A 24,706-nucleotide genomic window follows, 5' to 3' on the forward strand; every position below is an offset into this window, starting at 1 on the left:
TTTCATTTCCAATCGACAGACGAATAAATCAATGAGAAACATGTAGAATCTCCATCATACAGATACTGATACAGATCTGCTGTGTCGGGCTGAAATTAAGTATCCGTCTTATCAGATCATTTATTTTTGTTCCAAGGGACATATTAAGTCAGATGTCAATGTGAGGCAACTTGGTTTTGAAGGATAATAGATGTGTACATATTTTATTTGTAAAGTGCCCATATGTTAATTGTTTACTGGCAATTATTTTTATTGTTCAGAAAACCCTTTCAAAGTAATGTAATGGGCCGGCACACTGTCAGCCAATACTTTGATTTATGTTCTCAGAATTGGTATTGCCAGTTACAATGTGGTATTGGTGCAACACTGCTGGAGGAAACTAGAGAAATGGGCACTCTTGGCTGCTGAGATGTTATTGAACTTTGATGCTTTCCTTATTCTGTATTCAAACGGACATCAAAAATTACATTTTGGTCAGACTTGTTGTGTCAGGAGCTCTGTTGCTTGGACACATTAGTGGCCCTTAACATACTGCGTGTTATGCAAAAAAACTTTATTAAAGCTGGTATTCATGTAGTTTTTAAAATGACCAAATTGTTATAATTATATCCATCTGTGTGATAGAGTATCTTGCACATTTGCTCTGGTTGGAGGCACGCTCCATACTCTGCCATTAAGAAATGTTGATTGGCATGTCTGGTCCGATTTATCCTGTCTGACAGTGCTAATAAAGTCTGTTCAAAACATGATGTCCACTGTGTGCTTGTTAGCACACAACTGGATTATATACACTATCTTTTAAAGGAATAGTGGGACTCATTCGCTTTCTTGCCTTGAGTTAGATTAAGGGAGAACAATATCACTCTCTTGTCTGTACCAGCAGCCAGTTAGCTTAGATTAACATAAAGACTGACAAGGGAGGGAAAATGCTTTCCTGGCTCTGTCCAGAGGTAACAAAATCAACCAACCACCACCTCTAAGACCACCGTGTGTAAAAAATTACAAGTTATGGTTTTACAGTGTGTTATATTTTGTACCTTTCTGAAGTCTTGTCGTTAGCACGTGTTTGGCAGGCAACCACCGAAGACTTAAGAGATGCTGATAGGTGAATTTTGTTAGCTTCGGACAGAGACAGGCTAGCTGTTCCCCCTGTTCCCAGTCTTTGTGCTAAGCTAAGCTAACCAGCTGCTAGCTGCAGCTTCATGTTTACTAGATCTATCAGATTGGCCCGATCTTCTAATCTAACTCTAAGGAAGTACAGAATAAATGTATTTCCCAAAATGTTGAACTATTCCTTTAAGTGACCCTGGGATACTGTCACATGTATAATTGATGTAAAAAAGCAAACTCTCCTTATGATAGGAAGTTTCACAGGGAGCTCCCATTACAAACGATTGACAGCTCACAAACTCTTCACCATCCACTTTGTGATGAAGCTAGCAATTTGTAGTGCTTTAGACACAAAGCCACAAGTTGTTCTCGGTGGACTGCCACTTGCTGATGGAGGAGAATATCTAAAGAAATCTTTTGAAAAGGTGTCTTGCAGTTTTAACTTCCTTTTTCTCATTAAGCCATGCCTGAGGCTTTGCATAAGAGACTCAAACTGTGACACCAGGTAGATTTAGACCTCAGTTGTCCAATGTGTCTGTAGCTTTAGCAATATCCTCAAAGTTCCAGTTTAGGCTCAAACTGTGTGATTGAGACTGGTGGTCAGCACACTGTCAGGACTGTGTTGAATTTCAGATGTAACAGTCTAGTTTGAACAGTGCAGGTTTTTCCTGATGGACTTGCTACGGTGAACACAGGACTTCTGTGGAGAGTGGAACAAGGTTAGAGTTGTGCAGCTGCTCAAGTCATCAGCTGTGACTTATAATTGCTAACATGTTCTATTTAAATTCCTTTATTCCTCCCTTTATCGCCACTTTTCGCTCACTGTGGATGCACAGCTGTTGCTGAGACTGTCTTTGAAGATGACGTGCATGACAAAAAAAAGGTCTAAGTTGTTGTGACACTGGAAATCCACCATTCCTTTTAAACTATTGACGCTAATGCCCAAGGGCCCGCATGAGCAAGTAAACCAAAAGTTTACAGTACTGTTGTCTGAAACACTACCTTTGTTCCAGCCTAAACAGAACAGCTTCAAAGGCTGAAAATAAGCCACAAGCAGCACTTCACAGAAACTGATAGAGGCAATATAAAATATTCAACATATGCCTCTCTGTTGGCCAACGTTTTGAGTAGTCTGATATCACACTATGAACAACAGTAAAATCTTTTAATGGCATGTGGACCTAGTGCATTTCACAGCTGAAAATTTACCACTCAAGAGGAAGCACTGCTCCTTTTGAAATTAAGTAGAGATTACTGGTATGAGCCCTGCGATGGATTGGCGACCTGTCCTGAGTGTACCCTGCCTTTCGCCCGATGTCAGCTGGGATTGGCTCCAGCACCCTGCGACACTGTACGCAGGATAAGCGGTTGACGGATGGATGGATGGATGGATGGATGGATGGATGGATTACTGGTATGAAAACATTCTTCAGAAAACATTAAATGCAGCTCATTTAAAATAAAATGTATAAAGTACATATTGTGTTTGCAGTGCAGTGCTAACATATTGCGAGGTCTACAAACTAGGCGGATTTAATATCAAAAACAAAACAAACTCATTGATGTTCCCATGCTTATGTTCCCTTGATCACTAACTCCATCGTTCCCTTACTCATTTTTACTCACTATTCTTCTCTCATCAAATCCCCCAAAACATTGCTGTGGTTACATTTTACAGTGAGTGTTAGGGCTGATGTAAATGCAGCTGGACAAAGGAAAAATTAAACTGAAAAAATCTCTCGAAGTAGTGGGTGAATGTGCATGTAAAAGCAAATCAATCATTAGGTTGAGTAATGCGATATTTTATCTCCAGCCCTGAGCATGTTGAGTTTCTGATAAAAAAAAGTCTGACTTATAGATGGAATTGAATCAGTGTGTAAATAATGGAAAGTTTGTTATGAAGTCAGTGAAATGTGTGTGTGTGTGTGTGTGTGTGTGTATTTGTGTGTGTCTGTGATTAAGGGGCTGCCATGGGCTGCAGTGAATTTCCACTATGAGCTTATATAAGAATAAGAAAGAGTGAGTGTTATTCAAAAATTGTATAGTCACATACATAAACAATATGTGTAGTGGAATGTAGCGTGGCATACTGAATAAGTCTGTGTCAAAAAGTGTGAACCAGTGTGAAGAATATTAATATAAATAACAAATTATAAATATATCACAATAAGTAAGGTGTACAAAGTCACAAGAACAAAACCCCAATAAATATATATACAATTTACATTTACAGTATACTATGTTATAAAAGTTTGTACACGCTTGAGTGCAAAGGAGGTAAACAAAATTGACCTTGAAAATACTAATTTGCCAAATAATGTCCATTAATAAGGTCCATTTAAGCATCAGGTACAGAAAGTAAGTGGACCTTGAGTTAAGACTATTTAAAAATAAATACATTTAACATATTTTAGAATATATAATATAAAATAGTGATTTAGCTGGCCTTCAGTTTATAGATGATCTTAAGTTAAACTCCTAAATCAGGACCCTCATCAAATATCCACTTTTGTGTTCTACCAGACCACCTCCGTCAGACCCGGGCCCTAAAGCAGGAGTCCAGAGTGGACATGGGACAGGCGACAGGTTGGCCTCTCACGAAACCCGTCAACATGCTGCCCCTCAAGGAGAGCAGGGCCAGGGTCATGTGGCCAGGAAGAGTCTGCAGGTGGATGTGGGTAGCAGCAGGACTGGGAGGTCCCCGTCTGTGTCGCCGGATCGAGGCAGTGTCCCTACCTCCCCTTACTCTGTGCCACAAATTGCACCCATGCCCAGCAGCAAACTGTGCCCCGTCTGCAAAACCACCGACCTGATGGGCACTGGGGATGACAAGCTGAACTTCAACACCTGCACACAATGCTGCTCCATGGTGTGCAACCAGTGTGGCTTCAACCCCAACCCCCACCTCACAGAGGTGAGTTCTGATCATCATAAATTCACATGGATAATCTTGTACTTTTTTTCATCGCAGGGAAGCTTTTCTACACCCCACCCCCTATCTATTGTACAACAAGCAACCTGATTCAGAAACATAGTATAGGTGGTATACATTTGAATGCACCACTGTCAGCCTGCACTGAGTTACAAACACAATCAGCATGCCATGGTGCATTCACATGGAACACAAAAACATCTAAAACACTACTAAAATGGTTTTAAAATAGCTTTTGTGCAATCAGCTGCACAAACAGATTCAAAATGAAGTCAGGCATATGAAATTATAGCCTGTCTGGAGGCTAAAGAGCAGAGAAGGAAAGGGGTTGACTTACCAAGCACATGGTTTTCTGAATGACACGTAATAAAATCTGATACAAACCGGTCCACAACAAGGATATCTTTCTTAAGTCCTTGAGCTTGTCTTTGTAATTGTAATCAGGCTCATAAATCCTGCTTTAAAATAGGACCAGACTTTGTTTAGTGGAACACCATTTTTCCAATATGGAGCTACATATGTAAATGAGTCATACATAAGGGTTGAATGCCCGGTACATCCTACAGATCCCCTTTAGTTTTTCAAGATAACCGTTACTGCTCTTTTAGCATCCATAGCTGGTGGTGGTTTGGGAAGTGGTATCATACCTTATATATGTGTCTTTATAAAGTATATGAACAGGGATGTAAAGTCTCTTACAGCGAGTGCACAATTGACATGTGGGTGATTCAGGTGCTACATTCTGGATTAATTCTGTGGTAATTATCTCTCATTGACATTTGTGAGTCATGTCGCTGATGACTATTGTTATCATGTTGGCTGTTACTGGCTCACAGGCTGGATCGCACCAACTGAAACTGAGTGTGGATGTGAATTAGTTGCATACTGGTTGAGAGCTGTGAACTGCCTAATTCTAGCCATTGTGAGCCTTGGTTGAAGTGTTCAATGATAGGGTGGGCTCGTGATCTTTCATCCTCATGGACCTGGTTATCACACTTTGCTCAAGTGCCCAGTAACATATTGGACACTTCCTGTTAGCTGTAGTAAATCCCAATCTTGCGCAAGTAAATGTAAATAACACTTGAACAAAGCTATATCCATTCTTTCTGACAGGCACTAGTGAGCATCCAAATCATGCCCAGAGCCTCTCCCAAACAAAGCCTTTTATAACACCACTGAACGCAGCACAACACATCTCCCCATCATTCACAATCATTCATATGCATCTAAACAGTCATCACTGTTAACAGGTAGCTGAGAAAGCCTATTGCCTTCATCCTAAAATAAATCACTCGCCTAATTTAAATTAGGCTATGCTTCACTGTTATTGTGAGTCAAGTGTAGCTGTGTCATCTGTCACAAAGTTTCACATCAACTCCAGTGAATCATGTTGCAAATTGCAGCCAAGATGCAATGTCAGTTAAGCTGGCCTACAGGCGATCAGAACAACTGTAGGCTGAATAAATACTAGGATTTAGGGAGTAAATGTTTCATTTTTGAACTGTAGATGTGTGCGTGTGAATGTATTGCTTGCATGACTGCATATCTGCGTGTGTGAGAAGGGAGCTTCTGCACGAGTTGGAAAGAGGAAGCCGTGGGAGATGGGAGGACTAGAAAGAAATGCATGGACCAAAGTGTAGACAGACAGTAAAGAATAGATCGTGGCGGGGAGTGAAGGAGAGCATGGCAGTAAAGAGAACTGCAGAGGTGGATGTTATGGGTATTTTTCAGCTCAGCCTTGGTGAGCTTGTCAGATGCTGACAGGGAGAGAGAGAGAGAGAGAGAGAGAGAGAGAGAGAGGAAGGGAGGGAAAACGCTCAGCCTCTGGAGACCTGAAGATTTACCCCCCTAACCTACTTAGCATAGATTGGGCTTTTGCCTGGCTGCAGCAGATCTAACACAGCCTTATCACTCATCAGCAAAATTGATGATGACCACGCTGTTGCCGATCAAGGTGACGATAATGTCGAAGATGGCAACGACTGGAATTACGATTACAGTGATGGTGAGGACAGACCCCGGAGAAGGATAGCCAGGGAAGTTGAAGTGAAAAGTTCCTCCTAAGGAGTTATTGTTGTACTTGTGATAAAGTGGAGACAGGCTTTCAGGATTTTCAAGGATTATAATACTTATTTTTGTTTGTGCTTCTTGTGTTTTGACAGAAAAATCACCTGTGGAATTTTCTATTAAAAACAGTATCTCATTTATTGCAGTTCCAGGATTGTCTCTTGATGACAACAAAAGCTCAGTGCAGGTTCACGCCCTGTTTTGGAAGAGATGCGTTTCTGTTTACAAATAGTTTACACTGATTGAACTGTCCCAGATTAAAGGGATAATAAATCTGTTATTGAAGAGGATTTCCCCTCAAATTACAGAAAGATGGCAGTGCTGATTAAAGTGTTGATAACCGCGGGCGATTCCACATTTGGATATTTGAGATTATGCTTATTCACCACAAAGTCCCAAATGGTATCTCCAGCCTGGAATCAAAAGTATAAATTAGAGCAGGTTTTTTTTAACACATTTAGCAAGAAGCTGCCTTATCAGTTAAATTTCTCCCTGTTCATGCAGGACTGTATGAGGAATGATAGCAGTTGTTGAAGTCGCAGTTGTTGAAGTCGGAGCAGTGTAAAACAACCTGGTGATGAGAATGCAATTTAGAGATATATAAACAGCAAGTGACAAATGGAGCTTATATGCCACAGTCTGTTACATGGCTGTCAGTCAAGCTGAGACGTAATGTTGGCTGAGAACGTGAGAACAATCATACACGAGAGCTTGTATATACGTGTGTGCATGAGATCATGTTATGGCGTAGTTAAAGAGCAAGATAAAAAAACATATTGCTTGGTGAAAAAAATAGCAGTGAAGACGGTGTTTGATTAAAGACATCGTGATGAAAAAGGGAAGGTGAAAGCCAGACAGAGTCAGAGAAACGAGACAGTCAAAGACAAACTCGGAGACAGAGAGTAAAACAACAGAGAATAAGAGCTCAGAGAGATAGTGAAAGTACCACAGACACCCCCCACCCCAACAGTGTTCTCCCACCATCATACAGGGGAACATCTGCTTCATAATTGGTCCAATTTCTATTTATAGATCCTACCCTCCTTCTGTCTGCAACGATGGCCTGGTCCTGAGAAGCCACAGCAGAAAGAGAGAGGGAGAGGGAGCTGTGTGGTATCAGGGGAAGACAGAGCGAGAGAGAAAAGCATCATCATAAATTAACCATAATAGTCAGTGTTCATACTAACGCTATGCAACACTACATTGATTCAGCTCCAAGTGCCGTAATGCAAAACTACTAAATATAGAAATCCATCAAAAAAATAATTCTGGGGCACTTTTACAGTTTGGTGTGCTCCTCCATGATGAAGGCGTCAGCATTGCCAAAACACTCTGGAGATGGATCTGAATCATTCTTTAAACAACTCAAGAAACGATGACTTTTTAATGCTATTGTTTGAAGAGTGCCTTGGAACGACTTCTTTCTTTTTGAACCAACAATCCCACAAGCTGAGGAACAGTTTTAACAAATGCTCCCACACAAAAGACTCTGCAGAGGAACTCTATATATCTCTTCCTCCACGATCAAAATATATCAGGTAGGTGGCCACAGTCGGCAGTTGCACTAGATATATTTAGCAACCAAACCAAAAAATGTGGCATCTATTTTGTCTCTAAAATACAATATTTTACATTTAAAAAACGATCCAACTAAGATAACACAAGTTCATGTTTCATAAGTATTAGTATCACTTTTATCCAGAAACGCAATAATATGTTGTAATTAAAGTTGCACTAACCATTTTATATTAACAATGGATTACATGACTACATGTACATGAAAGGGGTTATTCGTAGTGACAAATCCACAGACAATTACTATATCACCCAATTCTGCAGTTCCACTCAGCTTTACAGAGCGTTTTAGCTCATTGTTTTGGTTTAATGACCCGCAGCTTTAATGTTTTGGCTCAGTCCTCCCCATTTTTAGTTGCAGCAGGCTGCTGTTTTCAGTCAAAAAAAAAAACTCAGATAAACCCACACTACTCTTCCTGTGCAGCAAAAAAAAGCTAGACAGACTAGCTGATGAACACGGTGGAGCATTTAGCAGCTAAAGAGCCAGAAATATCTCTCAAGAGTTGCTGGAGACCAAAATAAAGAAGAAAAATACATTTAGCTGAGACTTTTTTCCAAAGCGACTTACTATTGCTATATATGTCAGAGATCACACACCTCTGGAGCAACTAGGGGTGTCTTGCTCAGTGACACATTGGTGTCTCACAGTGGATTTGAACCCAGGTCTCTCACACCAAAGGCATGTGTCTTATCCACCACCTCACCACCTCACCACCATCCCCACCATCCTGCAAAGCTCAAAGCAGAGTGAATACTGAACTTGTAGTTTTTTAAAAACGCAGTTATTGCTGCTTTAAGCTTGTCCTTTATGGGTAAATTTAGAACTCTTGAGTGTAGTCCATAAATAGTTTTCCATCAGCACTCTTTTTGTAAAAGAGGGTTTTTAGCTGTGACTTGCAGATAGTATGAGTCACTCTGTTGTTCCTTCAGTTGAATGTTTCAGCCCCTTGCCAACATAAAAAAATCCCTCCACATGTACAGCTTTGGGATGCAGACTTATAGTATGATACCTCTATGTTTCTCAGTTAGAGACAGGAACATTTCAGCTGACTTGGACATTAACGTTCTAATCCAAAGGCCCAAAATTTAATTTCTCAAGCTGCTGCAGTAACACCAACCTGGGAGAAGATGGTGTCATAAACATTCTGAAGGCAACTTTGTCTCAGGTTGATGTCTCATTGTCTTAGTTTGAACTTTGACTTGTGATTACTTCTGAACTCTTCAAGAGTTTACTGTTTGCCTCAAACTGAGAGCTCATTGAGTTGTTGTATAGCATACATATGTTTATATAAGTGACCATATTTAGATTCCAACATTATCCATGGTCTGATTTTTCTTAGAGTGAGTCTATAAATAATAGCAAAGTGAAAAATAAATATGAACTGAAATGATGCGGTCATATCATTGAAGGATAAATCCATTATACCTCGAGGGAGCCAGAGCCCAGTTCCTAATCCCCTCAAATTAATTCAAATATTTAGCATCAGACATCTCTAATACCCCCTCTGCATTATGTGGCAGAAGAGATTCAATGGCAGTCAAATCTGGCATGTGGAAGACAATGAGATTGTTATATGGATCTCTCACTATATTGGCCTAAGTTATAGGATAGTATGGGAGGCCATTGGTGATATATGTAAAAGTAAATATAGAGAATCAGGGAGTGATTTCTTGAGATTTCACCCTCACAAAAAGTTGAAATGTTTCATATTTGAAAATACTATTCTCGCTTAGATCCATGAGGGGGAAATTTCTGTTTCTTTGGGGTCAAATATTGGACTAACTGTTCATCTGTTGCGTTCTTTTCTTTTGCATTTGTTTCTAAATTATTCTTGCCCGGAAATGGATTGGCAGTCTTTCTGAGGTTGAGGTATGTGTTTGTCTTCGGCCTAGTGTGTGCTGGAAGACGGTGAAAAAAATTTATGAATATTTACATACAAAATATACAAAGTATATTCTAAACGGAAGTTAAATAATTTGCTTATGAGACCAGCTGCTAGTCATCAAAGGTTTTGCAGCAAAATTAGCTGTTTAATTATTTGTGAGGACAAAGAGTGCCAGAGTTTCACTCTTGGTTAGTAGTCAGACTGCCTCTGTGAATTATTGAGTTAGCAACTTAGGCTGAACCACTTCAGAAAAAAATTAAGCTGTTTTCCTTATGACGCATATGATACAGTATGTCCAGTATATGTTAAATTAATTATTATACACATATATATTAGCGTTCAGATTTAAAGTCCGAAAGCACGCACATATTTTCAATTCCCGAACAGTCTGACTTATTACATCACCCCTAATAATTTGGAAATGAAATGTGTGACAGGAAACTTTTCACTTAACATGTATGTTCAATTTACTAAATCCACATATAGAAAATGTCAGTGTTTCGATGACAGTGTGTCACACAGTGCACCAGGCTGTAGTCACCGACTGGGGCTTTAAGTGGACAAACAGTATGAACTGGGTCAGGAATCCAGCTGAGACACTACATGCTGAATTTTGCATATACCAAAATATTTTGCAATAAGAGCTGCCAGAGTCTAAATCTGGGACACTGGTTTAATTAATATACCATAACTTACTGCATTAAAAGTCCCAATTCGCTATAGTGAGCTGAGCTGTGCTCTCCAGCAAGTAATAATAGGAATCACCACATTTTGTCAATATGCTTACATTTAAATGGTGCACCTGATTATCTTTAATGCATTTTCCTAACCAAGCTTCTCTAATACAAGAAGACAGATAGATCCATTGAAAGCTCATCTATCTGCAATATGGTGACAGTATGGGGATTTGCCAGTTATTTTATATGCAACTCATAAGTTAACCAAACTGTATACGGCACACAATATTTGTGTATACAACAGCATCACTGTTAGACCTTGAGAGATATATTTGTCACCTTTAGTCAAGTGCAGATACAGGAAAATAAGGGGGTTTGGACCTAAATACAGAACACCAAGCAGTGTAGGTTCAGTTTTTTACAGTGTTTCTTAATCATAAAACAAAATAGGTGACAAGCATTGGAGGCGGCAACAGTCAAAACAGGTGAACAGTCCAACACAAAGGCAAACAAATCCAAACAAGGAAGAAAGCAAAAAATTTAAAATAAAATTCTGAATAATCCTATAATAATAATAATAAGGTTGAAAACATTAATTACAAAGAAGCATTGTAGATAGGCAGGGACGCTTTACGGAATTTCAATTTCTTTTGGCCCAATTTGCAAGGAATTGATAAACCGCTGCATTCCAAGCATCCTGATCCCCAAACTGCAGTGCTCAGCGGCTGTACGTTCTGCACGGTGATACCGCATTGTGGTCTCTGAGACAGAGCTTTTTTTCTTTTGTCTGCATTCTTGTTCAGTTGAAGTTTGATTCTGTCTCTGTTCCTTACCCAGTTTACCTGGGGAATGATGGAGTGCATGATGTCTCACACCTGTCAACAAATGCAAACTGGAGAAGACGAAGTGGAGAAACTTTGTGCACCAGTGTGATGTTTGCAGTGTTTCATCTTCCAACATGTGTGAGTGTATGTGTGTGAAGCAAAAATTCTACCTGTCATTTTCATTACTGCAAAAATACTCAAATCATTTACTTAAAGACACAATTTGTGATGTCAAAACACTGCATTGGAAAATGCAATCGGAGAATCTTGACTACATCTGAGTCATTGATGTTTGCGCCTATAAATACAAGAATTAATTCTCTGTATATTCGAGTATGATCAGTTAAAAAACACATAAAATGCTGATTTTCTATCTGTAACACAAACTCTGTAAATATCCGAAAATGTATGTAGTCAAACAACTGCGGATTGGTTGATCCTTTAATTAAAAGTCACAATATCACAGTGAAATGTTTGCAATCAAAATGTTACGTAAACATATACATATAATATAATATAATACAATATAATATATACAATATATAAGTATTAGTAATGAAAAGCTCTTAAATATGAGAAGTAAAATAAGTTATTTGTTGATGCTACTAGCAATAGGCCTCTTTCACATGTGTTACTAACAACATTAACAATGGCTCTGTTTTATTCAAGTGTCCCAGTATGCATTGACAGTCTGACAGTGAACACACATGTACAATACCAGCACCCTGAAACTGAAGCAGCTAAATGGAATTCATCCATCATTTATTTTATTATCTATACCTGTGCTTGTCCTGCAATGACACGTCAAAATGTCTTCTGTGAAACCTAGAGGCTACACCCATTTGAAAGGCAGTGGAATGGACAGAAAAAAACATTAATCATTTTGACATCTGACTTTTTCCTGACACTTTACAGACCAGTTAGTCAATCAATTAATAATCTCCAAATAAATCAACAATTAAAAATAATCGTTAGCCATCATTGGTTGATATTATTAATAGTATCAGATCTTACCAAATCAGCATAAAATTCAGAATGTACTTGTATTTTGTGTGTGTGTGTGTGTGTGTGTGTGTGTGTGTGTTGCCAAGGCTTTGATCTTATTATTTGATCCATATCCAAGTCTCTGTGGGCCCTTGCTGCTAAAAGGTTCTATTTCTGGCAGAAAGTCGTTGTTCTTCATGAAACCACTGTACTCGAGCATCCTGTCGCAGAACTGTGGGCTCTGGTCCCGGCTTACAACCTCTGACGTGTATCATACCATTGCACACATACACACACACACACACACACACACGCGCACACACACACACACACACACACACACACACACACACACACACACACACACACACACACACACACACACATTTAGCAAGCTAAGGCAGGAATAAAAAGCAGGCCGGATGAGACCCATCAAAAATGTATACTTGAGATGGAGAGGGAGATGGAGGAAGAGAGTTAAAGGGAGCGATGGGATGTGAGAGATGCAGATAAGCAGGAGAAATAAAGATGGGTGAAGGAGAACAAGATGGAGGGTTGCAACAGAGAACTGATAGAGAAGGAAGCCAGGAGACAAAGTTTACAGTGCGCTTGTTTTTTGCTGATACACATCAGATTTCATAAAGATCCACATGATTGCCTCATAACAAGGGGGACGCAGAGAGGAATGAGAAGGAGAGATGAGGCGGAGGCAAGCAGAGGCACAGTGAAATTGATAAATAGCTGCTTGCCCTCCCCGCAGCTGCTTTGGTTGCTTTTCCGGTTAGTTTTTTTTTCCAATGGGCTTAATATGATTATCCTAACTGTAATTTGGAAAGGAATGGAAAGAAAAGAGGAGTTCCCACTTGTGAGTGTCTGATTGGATAAAGGGTCCTGTGTTGGATGGTGTTGTGTTGCTCCAGTGTTGGCTTATTTCACTGTCCACATTACTCGGACTGTCCCCAGGGTTCACCTCTGCTCCCGGCTTCACAGTTTCCCTGACTGATAGTGAGAAACATGGCCTTATTGCTGAGGACTAGCAGGGGGCGAGGCACAAGATGCTGATGAGCCTGTAACTAACAGTACCTTGTCTATACTGCCTTATTAAATGACTGACTTTCTGAATGACTGACTTAGACAGACTGAGAAATACTATAAGGCAGGTGGAGTGGTTATATCACTTTACTGTACTGTACATTTAAAAGCAAGTGAACAGTGCAATTTTGAGTGAAAATATAAGGATACATACACCAGAGAAACCATTAAAGAGTACTATCTAACCCACTCTCATCCTCATTTATTTGGCAATTTTTCTGTCAACATTGTTTTATTAATTTAGCTAGCTAGCTGTTAAGGGCGAGGCCCTGGAATCTTTACTGGGTTGTGAAGCATGTTTTGGCATAGTGGCTACACTTGTAACTGTGTTGCAGGATGATTTGATGCACACTGACCCAAAAATACTTATCAAAGGAACAGCTGTGGAATGATGAAGAGGTCACAAGCACCTAAAAACTCTTGTGTAATCAGAATTTGATCCATTCAATGCAGTAGAATTTGGAAAGAGCTGCATCAGAAAACTATTTTATGCCATTAATTGGAGTCTCGCTATGATTGGTCGAATGTTTCATTGAGCACAACACCAGACGTATTGGAAATGCTAGAAAGGTCAGCGATGTAGGCAGTGATTCAGTGGTCCATTAACTGCCACACCCAATGGTAATCACTTCATCAGGGACTTTTACCACTGGAAGCCAGCAAAATTAGCCTGGTTCCAGACCTCTGAATCATTGCTCACATCTCAATTTTCTCAGTAATTCAAATGGCAAATAGTTAATGAATAATGAAGAGCAACCAAGTAGCAGTTCAGTCTGATTATCAGGCCACGGCAAAATTAGATGTTATCAGCTGGGGTTAAGTTGCTGTTCTTGCAGAGTTTCTTACTAAAAGTCAAAGCACAGCAGTGAGTCAGCGCTTTGCAGTACGTTGAGCAATACTACACTTTAGTTACAGTGACTCATCCTGCTGTAGCTATGTAACTATGAAGTGTCAGCTAGCCTGCTAGCTTGTATAAAGTGTTTTTGTACCACTGTAATCAACAGAAAATATACAGAACAATGCTGTAGGCAAACAATAAGATTTTGCAATTAAAACCTAATCAAGAAATATAACAACAAATACAAAGTTATTACATGAGTGCAGTTCAGCATATAATCAGCATACAATCACAATTACTAGAGCCAAACATATTTTGAGGACCTTTTAAATTCTGCTGTCCTCTTAAAATTCATTGTCAATACTATTTGATACAGTAGTATTAGTATACTTTGGATCATATGTAGCCTATAGTAAAACTGTATTGGTTGTTGTTGAAATAGTTTGGTAGTATTAAATTGTACTTTATAGGCAATGGTTCAACCAGTTCTTATAAATTGCAAAATACAGGTGTTTCAAAAATAATCAAGAGTCTTATTAGGATCCCATTATGTACATAAATAATGGTATTCTTCATAGTAACTCATAGACCATGTGTATGTGTGTGAGTGTGTATGACCTTGGGCGTGAATCAATCTCCCATGGGCACAGGCTTGCAGAGACATTTGAAGTGAAGAGATCTTTCTGCATTTTCAGTCCTCGCTTTGGCAGCCTTCAGAGTACTAAAAACTCTCAGCTGAAACCCTACCAAAATCTTCATGAATCCACCTTTACAGGCTTAACGGGATTTTGTACCCAAAGGTATGAAGGAAAAAGCCGGCGGCTCTCGCTCTTTGTGCCCCAGACCTCCAACCCAGCCCCAACCCTCTATACAACCTTTCTCTGTCTGCATTTATAATGCATTAAGGCATTGTGTAATGACCATGAATCCAAGACAGCTACAATAGTGTGGCAGCTGTCAAAGCACCAGGATGCCAATTACCACGTATGGCCATGTGCCATCACTAGGGCTTCTTTCTGACTTTCACCTTCTTATGTGCCTATATGGAGCAGAACGATAACAAGACAGAACATAGGAGAGGCATGGGCATAAAGGAAATGACAACAGCAGGAGAAACAAGAGGATAATGGTGGGAGGATTTTAATGAGAAAGGAAACATGTGTAAGGGAACGAGAGAGAAAGCAAAAAAAGAGAAGAACCACGCTGAAAACACACAAGGGAAGATACAAAATCAGGGCCAGCCATGATTTAATGAACAGTCCAGAGTTCACCACGCCTGTCACATTTATTTCCTGCACATTTGTTTATGGTAAAATTATGTTTTCCAATAAATACACAATTCGGAGGCACAGGGATGCTCAAATCCTTCCTCAAAGACATATTTCACATCATTCACAATTATTCTTTCATTCAATCATTTTCCACACACACTTTTTCCTATTCAGAGCGGGCCTTAGGCTATCCCAGCATGCATTGGATGAGAGGAAGGGAAGGCAGCCAGTTTGTCACATAAACAGACCAACACACTCATGTTCACATTCACACCCATAGGCAATTTAGAGTTTTTAGTTCATGTTACTTGCATCTCTTTGGACAGTGAAAAGAAAGTGGCGCATCAAGTAGAAAACCAAAGGAATCGTTTTTAAAGTTATCCTGACTCATTTCAATAATTCACCTATCCCCTCTCCAATCCGAAATAGTCAGTTAACATTTTGGGAACTATGCTTATTTGCTTTCTTCCTGAGAGTTCTCGTACGGTAAATATGAAGCTACCATCAGCAGCAGGTTAACTTAGCTCAGCATACAGACAAAAAAGAGGAGAAACAGCTAGCCCCGGTTGTCCAAAGTTAAGAATATAACAATAGTGTTATCATCTCATCTAACACTTAGCATGAAAGCGAAAAAGCATATTTCCCAATATGTCAAATTACTTCTTTGATTACAAAAGTTATTTATATACTGAAAGATGAAGACTGGATATGGTTGCTTATGGTCATTGTTTTCTTTTTGATCTTTTCTGTCACAGGTTCAAGAGTGGCTATGCCTCAACTGTCAGATGCAGAGAGCGTTGGGGATGGACATGACCACGCCACGCTCCAAGAGTCAGCAACAGATACACTCTCCTTCTCATGCAGCCAAACCAGAACTTAAACCTGATGCTCCGACACAGCCTGCACCCCAGACACAGGTCCCTCCTCAGATGCAGCCTCCAGTGCAGGTTCATCCAGCACCTGGCCCCACCAAACAGACTGGTCCAGCTGGCCCAGGTCAGCAACAAGTAAAGCTCCCTCCAGGGGCAGTCCCTCTCCCAGGCATGGCCAAGGCCCCCTCCCAGCCTGATCTGTCCCGCAACTCTCCTGCCCACCAACCCCAGCACCCCCGCCAAGACCAGACTCGCAGTGCAGGGAGCTCCCCATCACGACAGCCCCCACCTCCAGAGCAAACTTTTGGGAAGTTGTTTGGCTTTGGAGCTTCTCTGCTTAACCAGGCCAGCACTCTCATATCTGAGACTACTCAACCCCAACAACAGCCCCCAAAACCGGCCCCCAAACCAGCAGGACCTCCTGGTCCAGCGCCTGGGGCAAGTAAACCCTCAGGACCTCAGCCTGCACAGCAAGGGCCTCAAACCCCTGCTCAGCAGCAACAACAGCCCGCTCCCCCGGACTCTAAACCCAAAGCTTGTTGTCCTCTCTGCAAGACAAACCTCAACATCGGCAACACAGCAGAACCACCAAACTACAACACCTGCACACAGTGCCACCACCAAGTGTGCAACATGTGTGGGTTCAATCCCACTCCACACCTGGTTGAGGTAAGACTCTGATTTGGTCTGTTTTGCTTTCAGCTATGCGTAACAAAGTGTCAACTGGCCTTCAGCAGCTTCCGGACCATGGATTCGCAAAATGAATTGATTTATTGACTTGTTTCTGTGAAAAATGCTGTGTCATAGTGCAGTTGAATGGGTTGTGTTGTTATCCATTTGTGGCTGCCTGGTCGCGGTCTGGAGTGAATAGCTGTATTTTCCAGAGGATTCCTGTGAGCATGAAACAAGTATTTGGCTTCAGGTGCTGTCAAATGGCCAACAATTTCCTCCATTTGTCTCTGAGGTTCTTCTCAATCCCCTTTTTGTATGTCTGTGCTGGTTGATTTGTTTCTAAGTACTTTTTAAGAATGGTCCATTATTGTTTGCTCTCATTCTTTAACACAGCGAGATAAACAATTAAATGCAAAGGACTCGTACAAAAGATCATGTCTGTGCAATAATTGGTTGATATTTGATTTTTATGCTGCAGGTTCTGTAGGCAGCTTTTACACATGATGTGTTATGTAAGCCTGTCAGCTTTTCCACTGCCTTTCTCTCTCTCTCTGTGATTCTCAGTCTGGACCTGCTCTGCTCTGCTCTGTCAGGGCCTTTCATGTAGTTAGCAGAGTGAAGTCCAAGCTGTGACTCACCTCATCAGTGTGCACTCTGCCCTGGAGCTGCACAGAAATATATGACCAATCTACAGGCAGCGAAGCCTTATCACGTTCAATTTAATGGATAATCTTAGTATTGATTAGTCACATCCATGGGTCAGCTGATGTTATAGTCCTCCCTTAAGTGCCCCCTTATCCCCCGTCATCCAGCTGGTAAGAGCAGGGACTTGCAGTGGCTTCCAGAGCCAAGCAATAACAGAGTTTAATTATGCAAATCAAGTCCAATTGAATGATAGCAGTAATAACAGGCTTTCTGCAGAGCGCTGGCTTTTTATGGGTGAGCCTTGTCTTCCCAGGCATCTGGTTGTCACAGGCACTAGCACAGGCCATTCATAGATCGCTATGGAAACAGAGAGATAATTTGTTTGTCAGGCGTCCCTTTCATGCTTGGCTGCTAAGATGCTGAGAGTCTACAAAAACTTTCAGACTGCTGTTACTCATGAGAGACTCTGTCATTAGGTGTGTTGCGTTTCTGCTCTGCTGGCTACAGTCCTCAACTCAGTCTGGCATAAGGTGCATTCTTTCCAAACCTGTGAACAGTTTTTGTTGTCAGTTCATGTGAGCTGGCAGGTTGGTCGCTCCAGAGTGGGCGAGAACCATTTGGACATGGTGTGAGGCTTTGTACTTTGAATCTAGGTTTCTCAGCTTGATTTCCACAGCCTGTTTGGCACATCTCATTCTCTCCTAACTTCTCCAAACTTGTCTGTTTTTCGATTTCTGTTTTTTATCAGTGTCTTTTCCTGCCTGTTGCAGGCTGAATTGTTATCACCGCTTCCTGTTTTTGGACAGTGGAGATCTGTGGCACATAGGAATAATCTACGTCAGACATTGGCTTCACAGACAGTACTTGTTAGTAGGATAGTTGAATTGGTTTTGGTATTTTCTTGGTTTTAAGAAAATATAGAACATCACTGGACTTCATCTTTAAGGCTAAATTGTTGTTTTTATTTATTAATTTTTTTACTGATTGTAAGAGGAGCAATTCAATTTGAACAGATTTTCACTTGGATTATCCCCATCTATCCAAAAGTTGCCGTGTAAAATAAACAAAGTCCTCCTGTGATGTTGACAACTCAGGAAATGCTTCCACTAATAGAAACTGACAATGCAAAGGGGAACAAAATGCAAATGAGCTGCTGATTATGTGCCAAAGTAATTAAACCAATTAAAAAACAACAATAAATAGTTAAACCACAGAGGGTATAAAAAGTAGTTGGCCCACTTTGTACTTTTTCAGGATGTACTTTTTTTTTTTACCACATTGAGTCATAGTGGTGGTCATCAGGTTACACAGACAAAAGAAACTACTGCACTGTAAAAACAAATCTCTACAAATTAACCTAAATGAATTACATTTGTGAAATTTAAATGGAATTTTGAGTATTAAGTGTTCACCACCTTTTCTACTATATCACACCTAAGGCATCACTTGTAGATGTCCTGTAATGAAATTGTCTGAAACAGTACTTGGGGAGGATTTTTAAAAAAAATGATCTTCAGCTTCAGGAAAATAGAAAAATGCAGAAAAGATTCATGAAAATACATTTTCTGTCACCCCATGAGTGACACAATGCATAATTCATTCAGAACAAATTAGGCTGAGATGTATCATATTAAAAAAAAGTAGTCAGCCCCTTTTTAATCCGCGATGACACAACGAGTGCCAGCGTCTGTGCGAGAACGAGTGAAGAACAGAGGAGGAGAGAAAGAAAAGAGGTGATAGATTGAGGAGGAGGAAGAGGAAAAGAGTGAGAATCAGAGATAATGAGTGAGAAGAAGCCAACTGTTTCTTACGCTGCACAATATTTCACATCAATTAGTGCTGAAAGTCATGTGTGGCTCTGAGTAAATAAGATGTCCTTGTTTTGGGACCGTTTCCTCCCCCATTACACTTCTCAAGGAGATTAAAACCAACCCTGTGTCCTTGTCATCTCCCCTGAGTTTGATTGTAAATAGAACTGAAAATTTTTTCACTGGAGTGTCTGCCGCTCAATCTGATCCTCATTCCTGAGTCAGTCAATCTGTCCTTCCGCTAGCATGGGCTACTCCAGCATACAGAAGCAGCAGCAGTGATGCCTTTTTCTTGATTGTAAATATAGGTGGAGGTGTGTTTGACACAATGCATTATGTTTCAATTCCCAGCAGTCTCACTATAACATTATCCTTCCATTCTCCTGCATGCCTAACATTTTGTTGTTGTACGGTTGGGCAGTCGCACTGATCTGACTCTGTGTGTCTATTATTGTGATATAGAAGTGTGCCCTGTTTGTAACGAGACGGAGACCCTGAGTGGATCATTAGTAAAAGGACTGAATTTCTTACAGAACTGTAGAAAAAGTGTAGAGAAACAGAAAACATAGCTCATCAATAATTCAATGAGGCAGAACATTATAAATAGTTCATGCAGTAGGGAGCAGTGAGAGAGAGAGGTGTGTTTGATTACTCATGTCACATAAGGTCAGTGTGTTGATGTCTGTGCGTATATATATGTGTGTGTGTGTGTGTGTGTGGAGAGGGGGGATGGGTGGGTGCATACGTGTAAGTGCATGTTAGTTTCTGTTTGTATGAGTATCAGGAGCAGATGGTGTTTGAGATGTTAGAATCAGGTATGATTTATTAGGGAATCAAACACTATTTTTAAACTTATAAAAAGTGATCTAATCTTTCAGAGCTTATCTTTGGTCCCTCATGTCAAACATAAATATAAACATGTCTTTTTAACTTCTAAATAAGATCTCTCTCATCCAAACTTCAGTTTAATATTTATATATCCTGGTTGTGTGTCAGCAAAGTAAACTTCAGCGGTGGTTTATCCTGGCTCTGGTCCTTGCTCACAAAACAACACAGTTGGACAACATAGATTTGAAACAAGGCCAGTGTTTAAATAACTTCACCATTAACATATTTACCTAGAAATGACTCATTTGATGTGCTACTCACCTACTCATTCTGTCACCTTTAGTAACATGCAGTCATTGTGCTTTAAATGTTGAAGCCATAGACACCCAATGGACACACATATGTGCACAAACACACAAGGGCACTCTCACAGTCTTATTCTATAATATGCTCAGCTGTGACAAAGCAATTACAGTCAGATACTGTGCAAACAGAAACCTTTTAACAGTCTGTAACACTTTCTGCCGTAACTATTGTCCCAGTGTTATGTACCTAGAACATAGGATGTGGTTAGTGTATGATGAAATGTTGATAATGAGAAATTGCACCTAAGGCGTTGTGTAGGACAAAATCTACCCTTTAAAATCTATGTTTCATTTTAAAAAACTTTTTCATAGAAATGCAACATGACGTTGACTCAGTTGAATAATCGCTTTTATCCAACAGCTACTGAGAGCCATACACGGATTAAATCCATATCTTGAATTATAGAAATTCTATTAATTTCTACTTTTCCATTCAGGACTACACATTGCTAGAGACTGCAGCACCCTTGAGGAGACACCGGACATAGAGTAAACATACAGTATGTAGAACATGTAGTATTTGTGAACGTGTCACAGCTCTGCAGGAACACAGTTGCCGCTCTCACACAGAGAGCCACAGTATAGATGAACATGTCATTCTCATTCTCAAACATGCTGGCAGTGTTTTCTGAAGGTTGGCACCAGCCTGTGTCTCCCTCAGGAGTCCCATCCAAAGCCAGATGGCTGCCGGCATCATGCATCCAAGCCTGCAGTGCTCAGCCTGGCTGCTCCCAAAGTGACGATGGTACACCATCACAGATTCAAACACCCACCCGGCCTCAATCAGCTGCTTGCCACCTTTTACTGCTTCCATAGCCCTTTGCGCCGCATGTACTATGTGCTGATACAAGCCAGAGCATATATAGCTCTGGTATAACAATTCAGATTCACACATGCAGTGGAACTTCAGTGTTAATACATGATGTTGGGTTATTTTGTGAATACAGACACAAAAATTGGTTTTGTTTAAAAAATCCCAACTATAACACCATTATATTACTATAGTTAGATACAAATAACTGATAAAGTTTTATGATTACCCATAACAACATCTTCTCTTGAGTTTAATCATTTCAACTATCTATATTCTATATTGAATCTTTATTGAATTGTGCGACTCCCATTTTAAAATGCTAATGGTAGTATCTGCGATTTTTTAAAATAAGACATTTCCAGCTCTGCAAACACCCACATACACACTCACATACATTATGGATACCCACCAACATCATTATACGTCACCCACCTGTTCTCTTATTTCATAAGTATTAAATGGGTGAGCTGTGTGATCCTGATGCCTCGCTGTAAAATGCCAGTATGCCAAAAGCATAGATTCTTTTGAAATATTTAATTGTTGGCTTGTACCTTATTTTATTTCAGCTCTTCCTCACATGTCTTGTAGTTTTGCGGATTTAGGTGATGTGCCAGATACACAAAATGTTCCCCGTGACATTCTTTAATGTGACACTGTGCTTGTTTCGTTGTCTTGTCTCTTGTCTGTTGTTTGAGTTGTAGTCAGGATGGATCTACACATGCACCCTCCTTCTGTTTGCACGTTTCAGTGCTCCTCTCCCTCCGTTTGCGTTCCTCTTCCTCCTGTCTACATGCCTTAGTTGGAGACTGCTTACTGTTGACACATTGATTGAATTGGCAATTACTTCTGGTTGTTCGCAGTTGACTTTGCAACACGGGTGCTCAGCCCTCTTGAATCAGTCTGCCCTCTGTTGATTTAGCAGCAACAGCAGGGTGAGCATTTCAAAACCCCTGCACATTATAAGACAGTATTTGTTAGAGGTAATACAGATACAAACAAAAAGAGGGTGTCTTTTTGTGTGTGTTTTTGTGTGTGTGTGTGTGTGGGGGGTGGGGGGTGGGGACTCGTAGAAGGGCTAAGAGTTGAGAGTGTTTCTAATCCGTGTTGAGGGAGTGTAGTGATCCCCTGGAGTACAGTGCTTAACCCCAGAACACTATTGTAAAGATCCACCCACACAAATAAGTGCCATCTGAGGATAGTAAGCCTTGTTGGATGATTAAACTGAGACAATGCCATTTCGACTTTGCCTGATAAATACATTAGCGTCGAAGAGACTGTAATGGTAAAACTAAGGTTTTCTACCTAAATCCTTTATTTCTAATAAGGCGGTGCATGTTCTGTTTAAATGACATGAGGCGTTTACAGCTGATAAAATTCAGTGTGTGCCCATGCTGCGCTGGACAGGAAGATGATGTGTGACGTGAAGCAACGACTGCGTCCTGTTGAGATTATGTGGCACCGAGCACAGATGGCTCACTGGTATGGAGGCTTAAATGCCACTCACTCTCATCTCTGGGACCTTTGTGTTTGGCAGCAGGCTCGTTCTCAGACTGAGCTGGAGTTGCATACACTTTGTCTAAACTCCTGTATATCACAGACCCGCTGAGAGATGCAAAGCACAGCTCCCATAACCACTTTTATGTTGCAGTCTCATTTTGTGTCGTTCTAAACATGTGAGTAGGAAATAGAAAACGGTGAGAGGAACATCTACCATGACTGGGGCCTTTTGACAGTGGGATTGCATTGTATCTGCCTTATTCTGCTAATTTTGCGCGCACCACCATGTGTTCATTTTTCCTGAGATGTCTTTGAGGTCAACCTCGACCTGTTCCAAGCCTTGCCTGCACCAGGAGCAATATCACTTCCTTTGATGAATGACTATCTAGTGGCACAGTGACCATACTGAACTTGAATTACCCCACAGTCCTTGGTTATATCTTCAAGTGCCCTTCCTCTCCTACCTTGTGAGTGAATGTGCTTTGAAGCCTACAAGGGACAAGCATTGGCTTAATCACCTCTTCAGAACTCATCATCCTCAAGGCCTGGTGGCTATGCTAACGAGCTTTAGCGATGCTCCAGGGGCCCCTGGCAGTGCAGTGTCTATCCTCACTGTCAGAGTCACAGAGGTGGGCCGGTACAGTCCTCCCACCCCTGCTTCTGGGCCCTCTTGTCTCAACTCATCATTTCACCCACCTCATTGGTTCTCCTGCTCTCTCTACCCCATAGCACCTCAGGCATGCGACTACTCCCTAATGCTGGCATTAGGAAAGAAGGAGGAGGTTAGTTGAGTGTGTGCTATGCTTGCAAATACTAAAAGGCTGGCGACACAAATGTGAGATTAAGGCACGGAGACGTGCAGTTGTATGTCAGGGGAACAAAAAAAAAAAAACATAGACAAGAGAGTGAGCTATAATGAAAGTCACCAGGAGATAAAGCTTGCTGATCGCTCAGATATTTCATTTAACCCCTTGCTAATCTTCTCAGTGCTGCAGCTGTCGGACAGCAGTGGAGATGACCAGAAAGGTTACTGACGGTCTGGGCTGCTGCTCTGAGCAGCGGCCTGACAACAATAACAACAATAGCAAAAGCAGCATGAGGACCATTATACTCAGCCAGAGCGATGGTCCTCCCACTGCCTCCATTAGTGAAGACACTAGGGCTCCACTGCCAGTGCAGTTACTGCTGGGGGCGTAACACAACAACCAAAGGAAAGGTAATAGTTCTTAATGGGTTCACTTGGTCACTGTCATTTACCTGCCCTCTTCTAAACACATTACTTCACAAACCATCCACACAAATGTAAAATGTATTTTTTAAAAGCTGGATCATAGACTTTACACCAGTTAATGTACAAAAAAATGCAGCAGTGATGTCTGATCAATCTACTGTACAAAACTTTGTAATCTCTCCTGACAGTCCATTTCTGGTGCGAATGCCATTTGAACTAATCACGGAAAGCTACAATTATATATTGTTCATTAGAAGTGTTCATAAAGACTTGCCTTTGCCAATTCTTTGCTTGACGTGTATCAGATAAATTGCTATAGAGGATATTGGCATGACGAAACAGAACGCAGTTACGCTCACTGAGTGGCAGAAAGACGAGCAGCAGTGTTTGCTTGAATCAGTTAAAACACAAACAACACATCTAAAATGGGAAAGAGCTGGACCACTGGTTCTTTGTTAAGCAGTAGGGATCACTGTCGAGTCCGACTGCCTTTAATTTGAGAAAATAATCACTTGTTTTACTCCCAGTTTGCTAAAAGCAGCCATGGTAACAGATGTTTTGCCGTTCAGTCCAGCGTGTTCCGGAAGGGAAGTGACGTATCAACGTATACCCTCTATATAGATTTTAGATGAGTTTTGAGTAGCTTCTTATGTGTGACCACAGTCATGTAACTGCTGTTGTCTTTATTTGACATTTTGCATAGTGGATTGTGTCACAA

At 40.7% G+C, this 24,706-nt stretch overlaps 2 protein-coding genes across 6 annotated transcripts in view; one reads left to right on the plus strand and one right to left on the minus strand.

The window, feature by feature from the left end:
* Positions 1-24,706, minus strand: part of rad54l2 (RAD54 like 2) — a 97,820-nt gene that overhangs the window by 31,550 nt on the left and 41,564 nt on the right. The gene's annotated exons all lie outside the window — the stretch shown is intronic.
* The window catches only part of bsnb (bassoon (presynaptic cytomatrix protein) b), a 58,420-nt gene that overhangs the window by 4,404 nt on the left and 29,310 nt on the right, over positions 1-24,706 (plus strand). For all 4 annotated transcript variants that reach the window (XM_046028751.1, XM_046028754.1, XM_046028752.1 and 1 more), the window contains exons 2-3: positions 3,634-4,024; positions 16,012-16,797. In XM_046028751.1, coding sequence (XP_045884707.1) covers positions 3,634-4,024; positions 16,012-16,797 — 1,177 coding nt within the window. The remainder of the gene's footprint in view (positions 1-3,633; positions 4,025-16,011; positions 16,798-24,706) is intronic.

Source organism: Micropterus dolomieu, linkage group LG18 (genome assembly GCF_021292245.1).
Source record: "Micropterus dolomieu isolate WLL.071019.BEF.003 ecotype Adirondacks linkage group LG18, ASM2129224v1, whole genome shotgun sequence".
Taxonomy (NCBI): Eukaryota; Metazoa; Chordata; class Actinopteri; order Centrarchiformes; family Centrarchidae; genus Micropterus; species Micropterus dolomieu.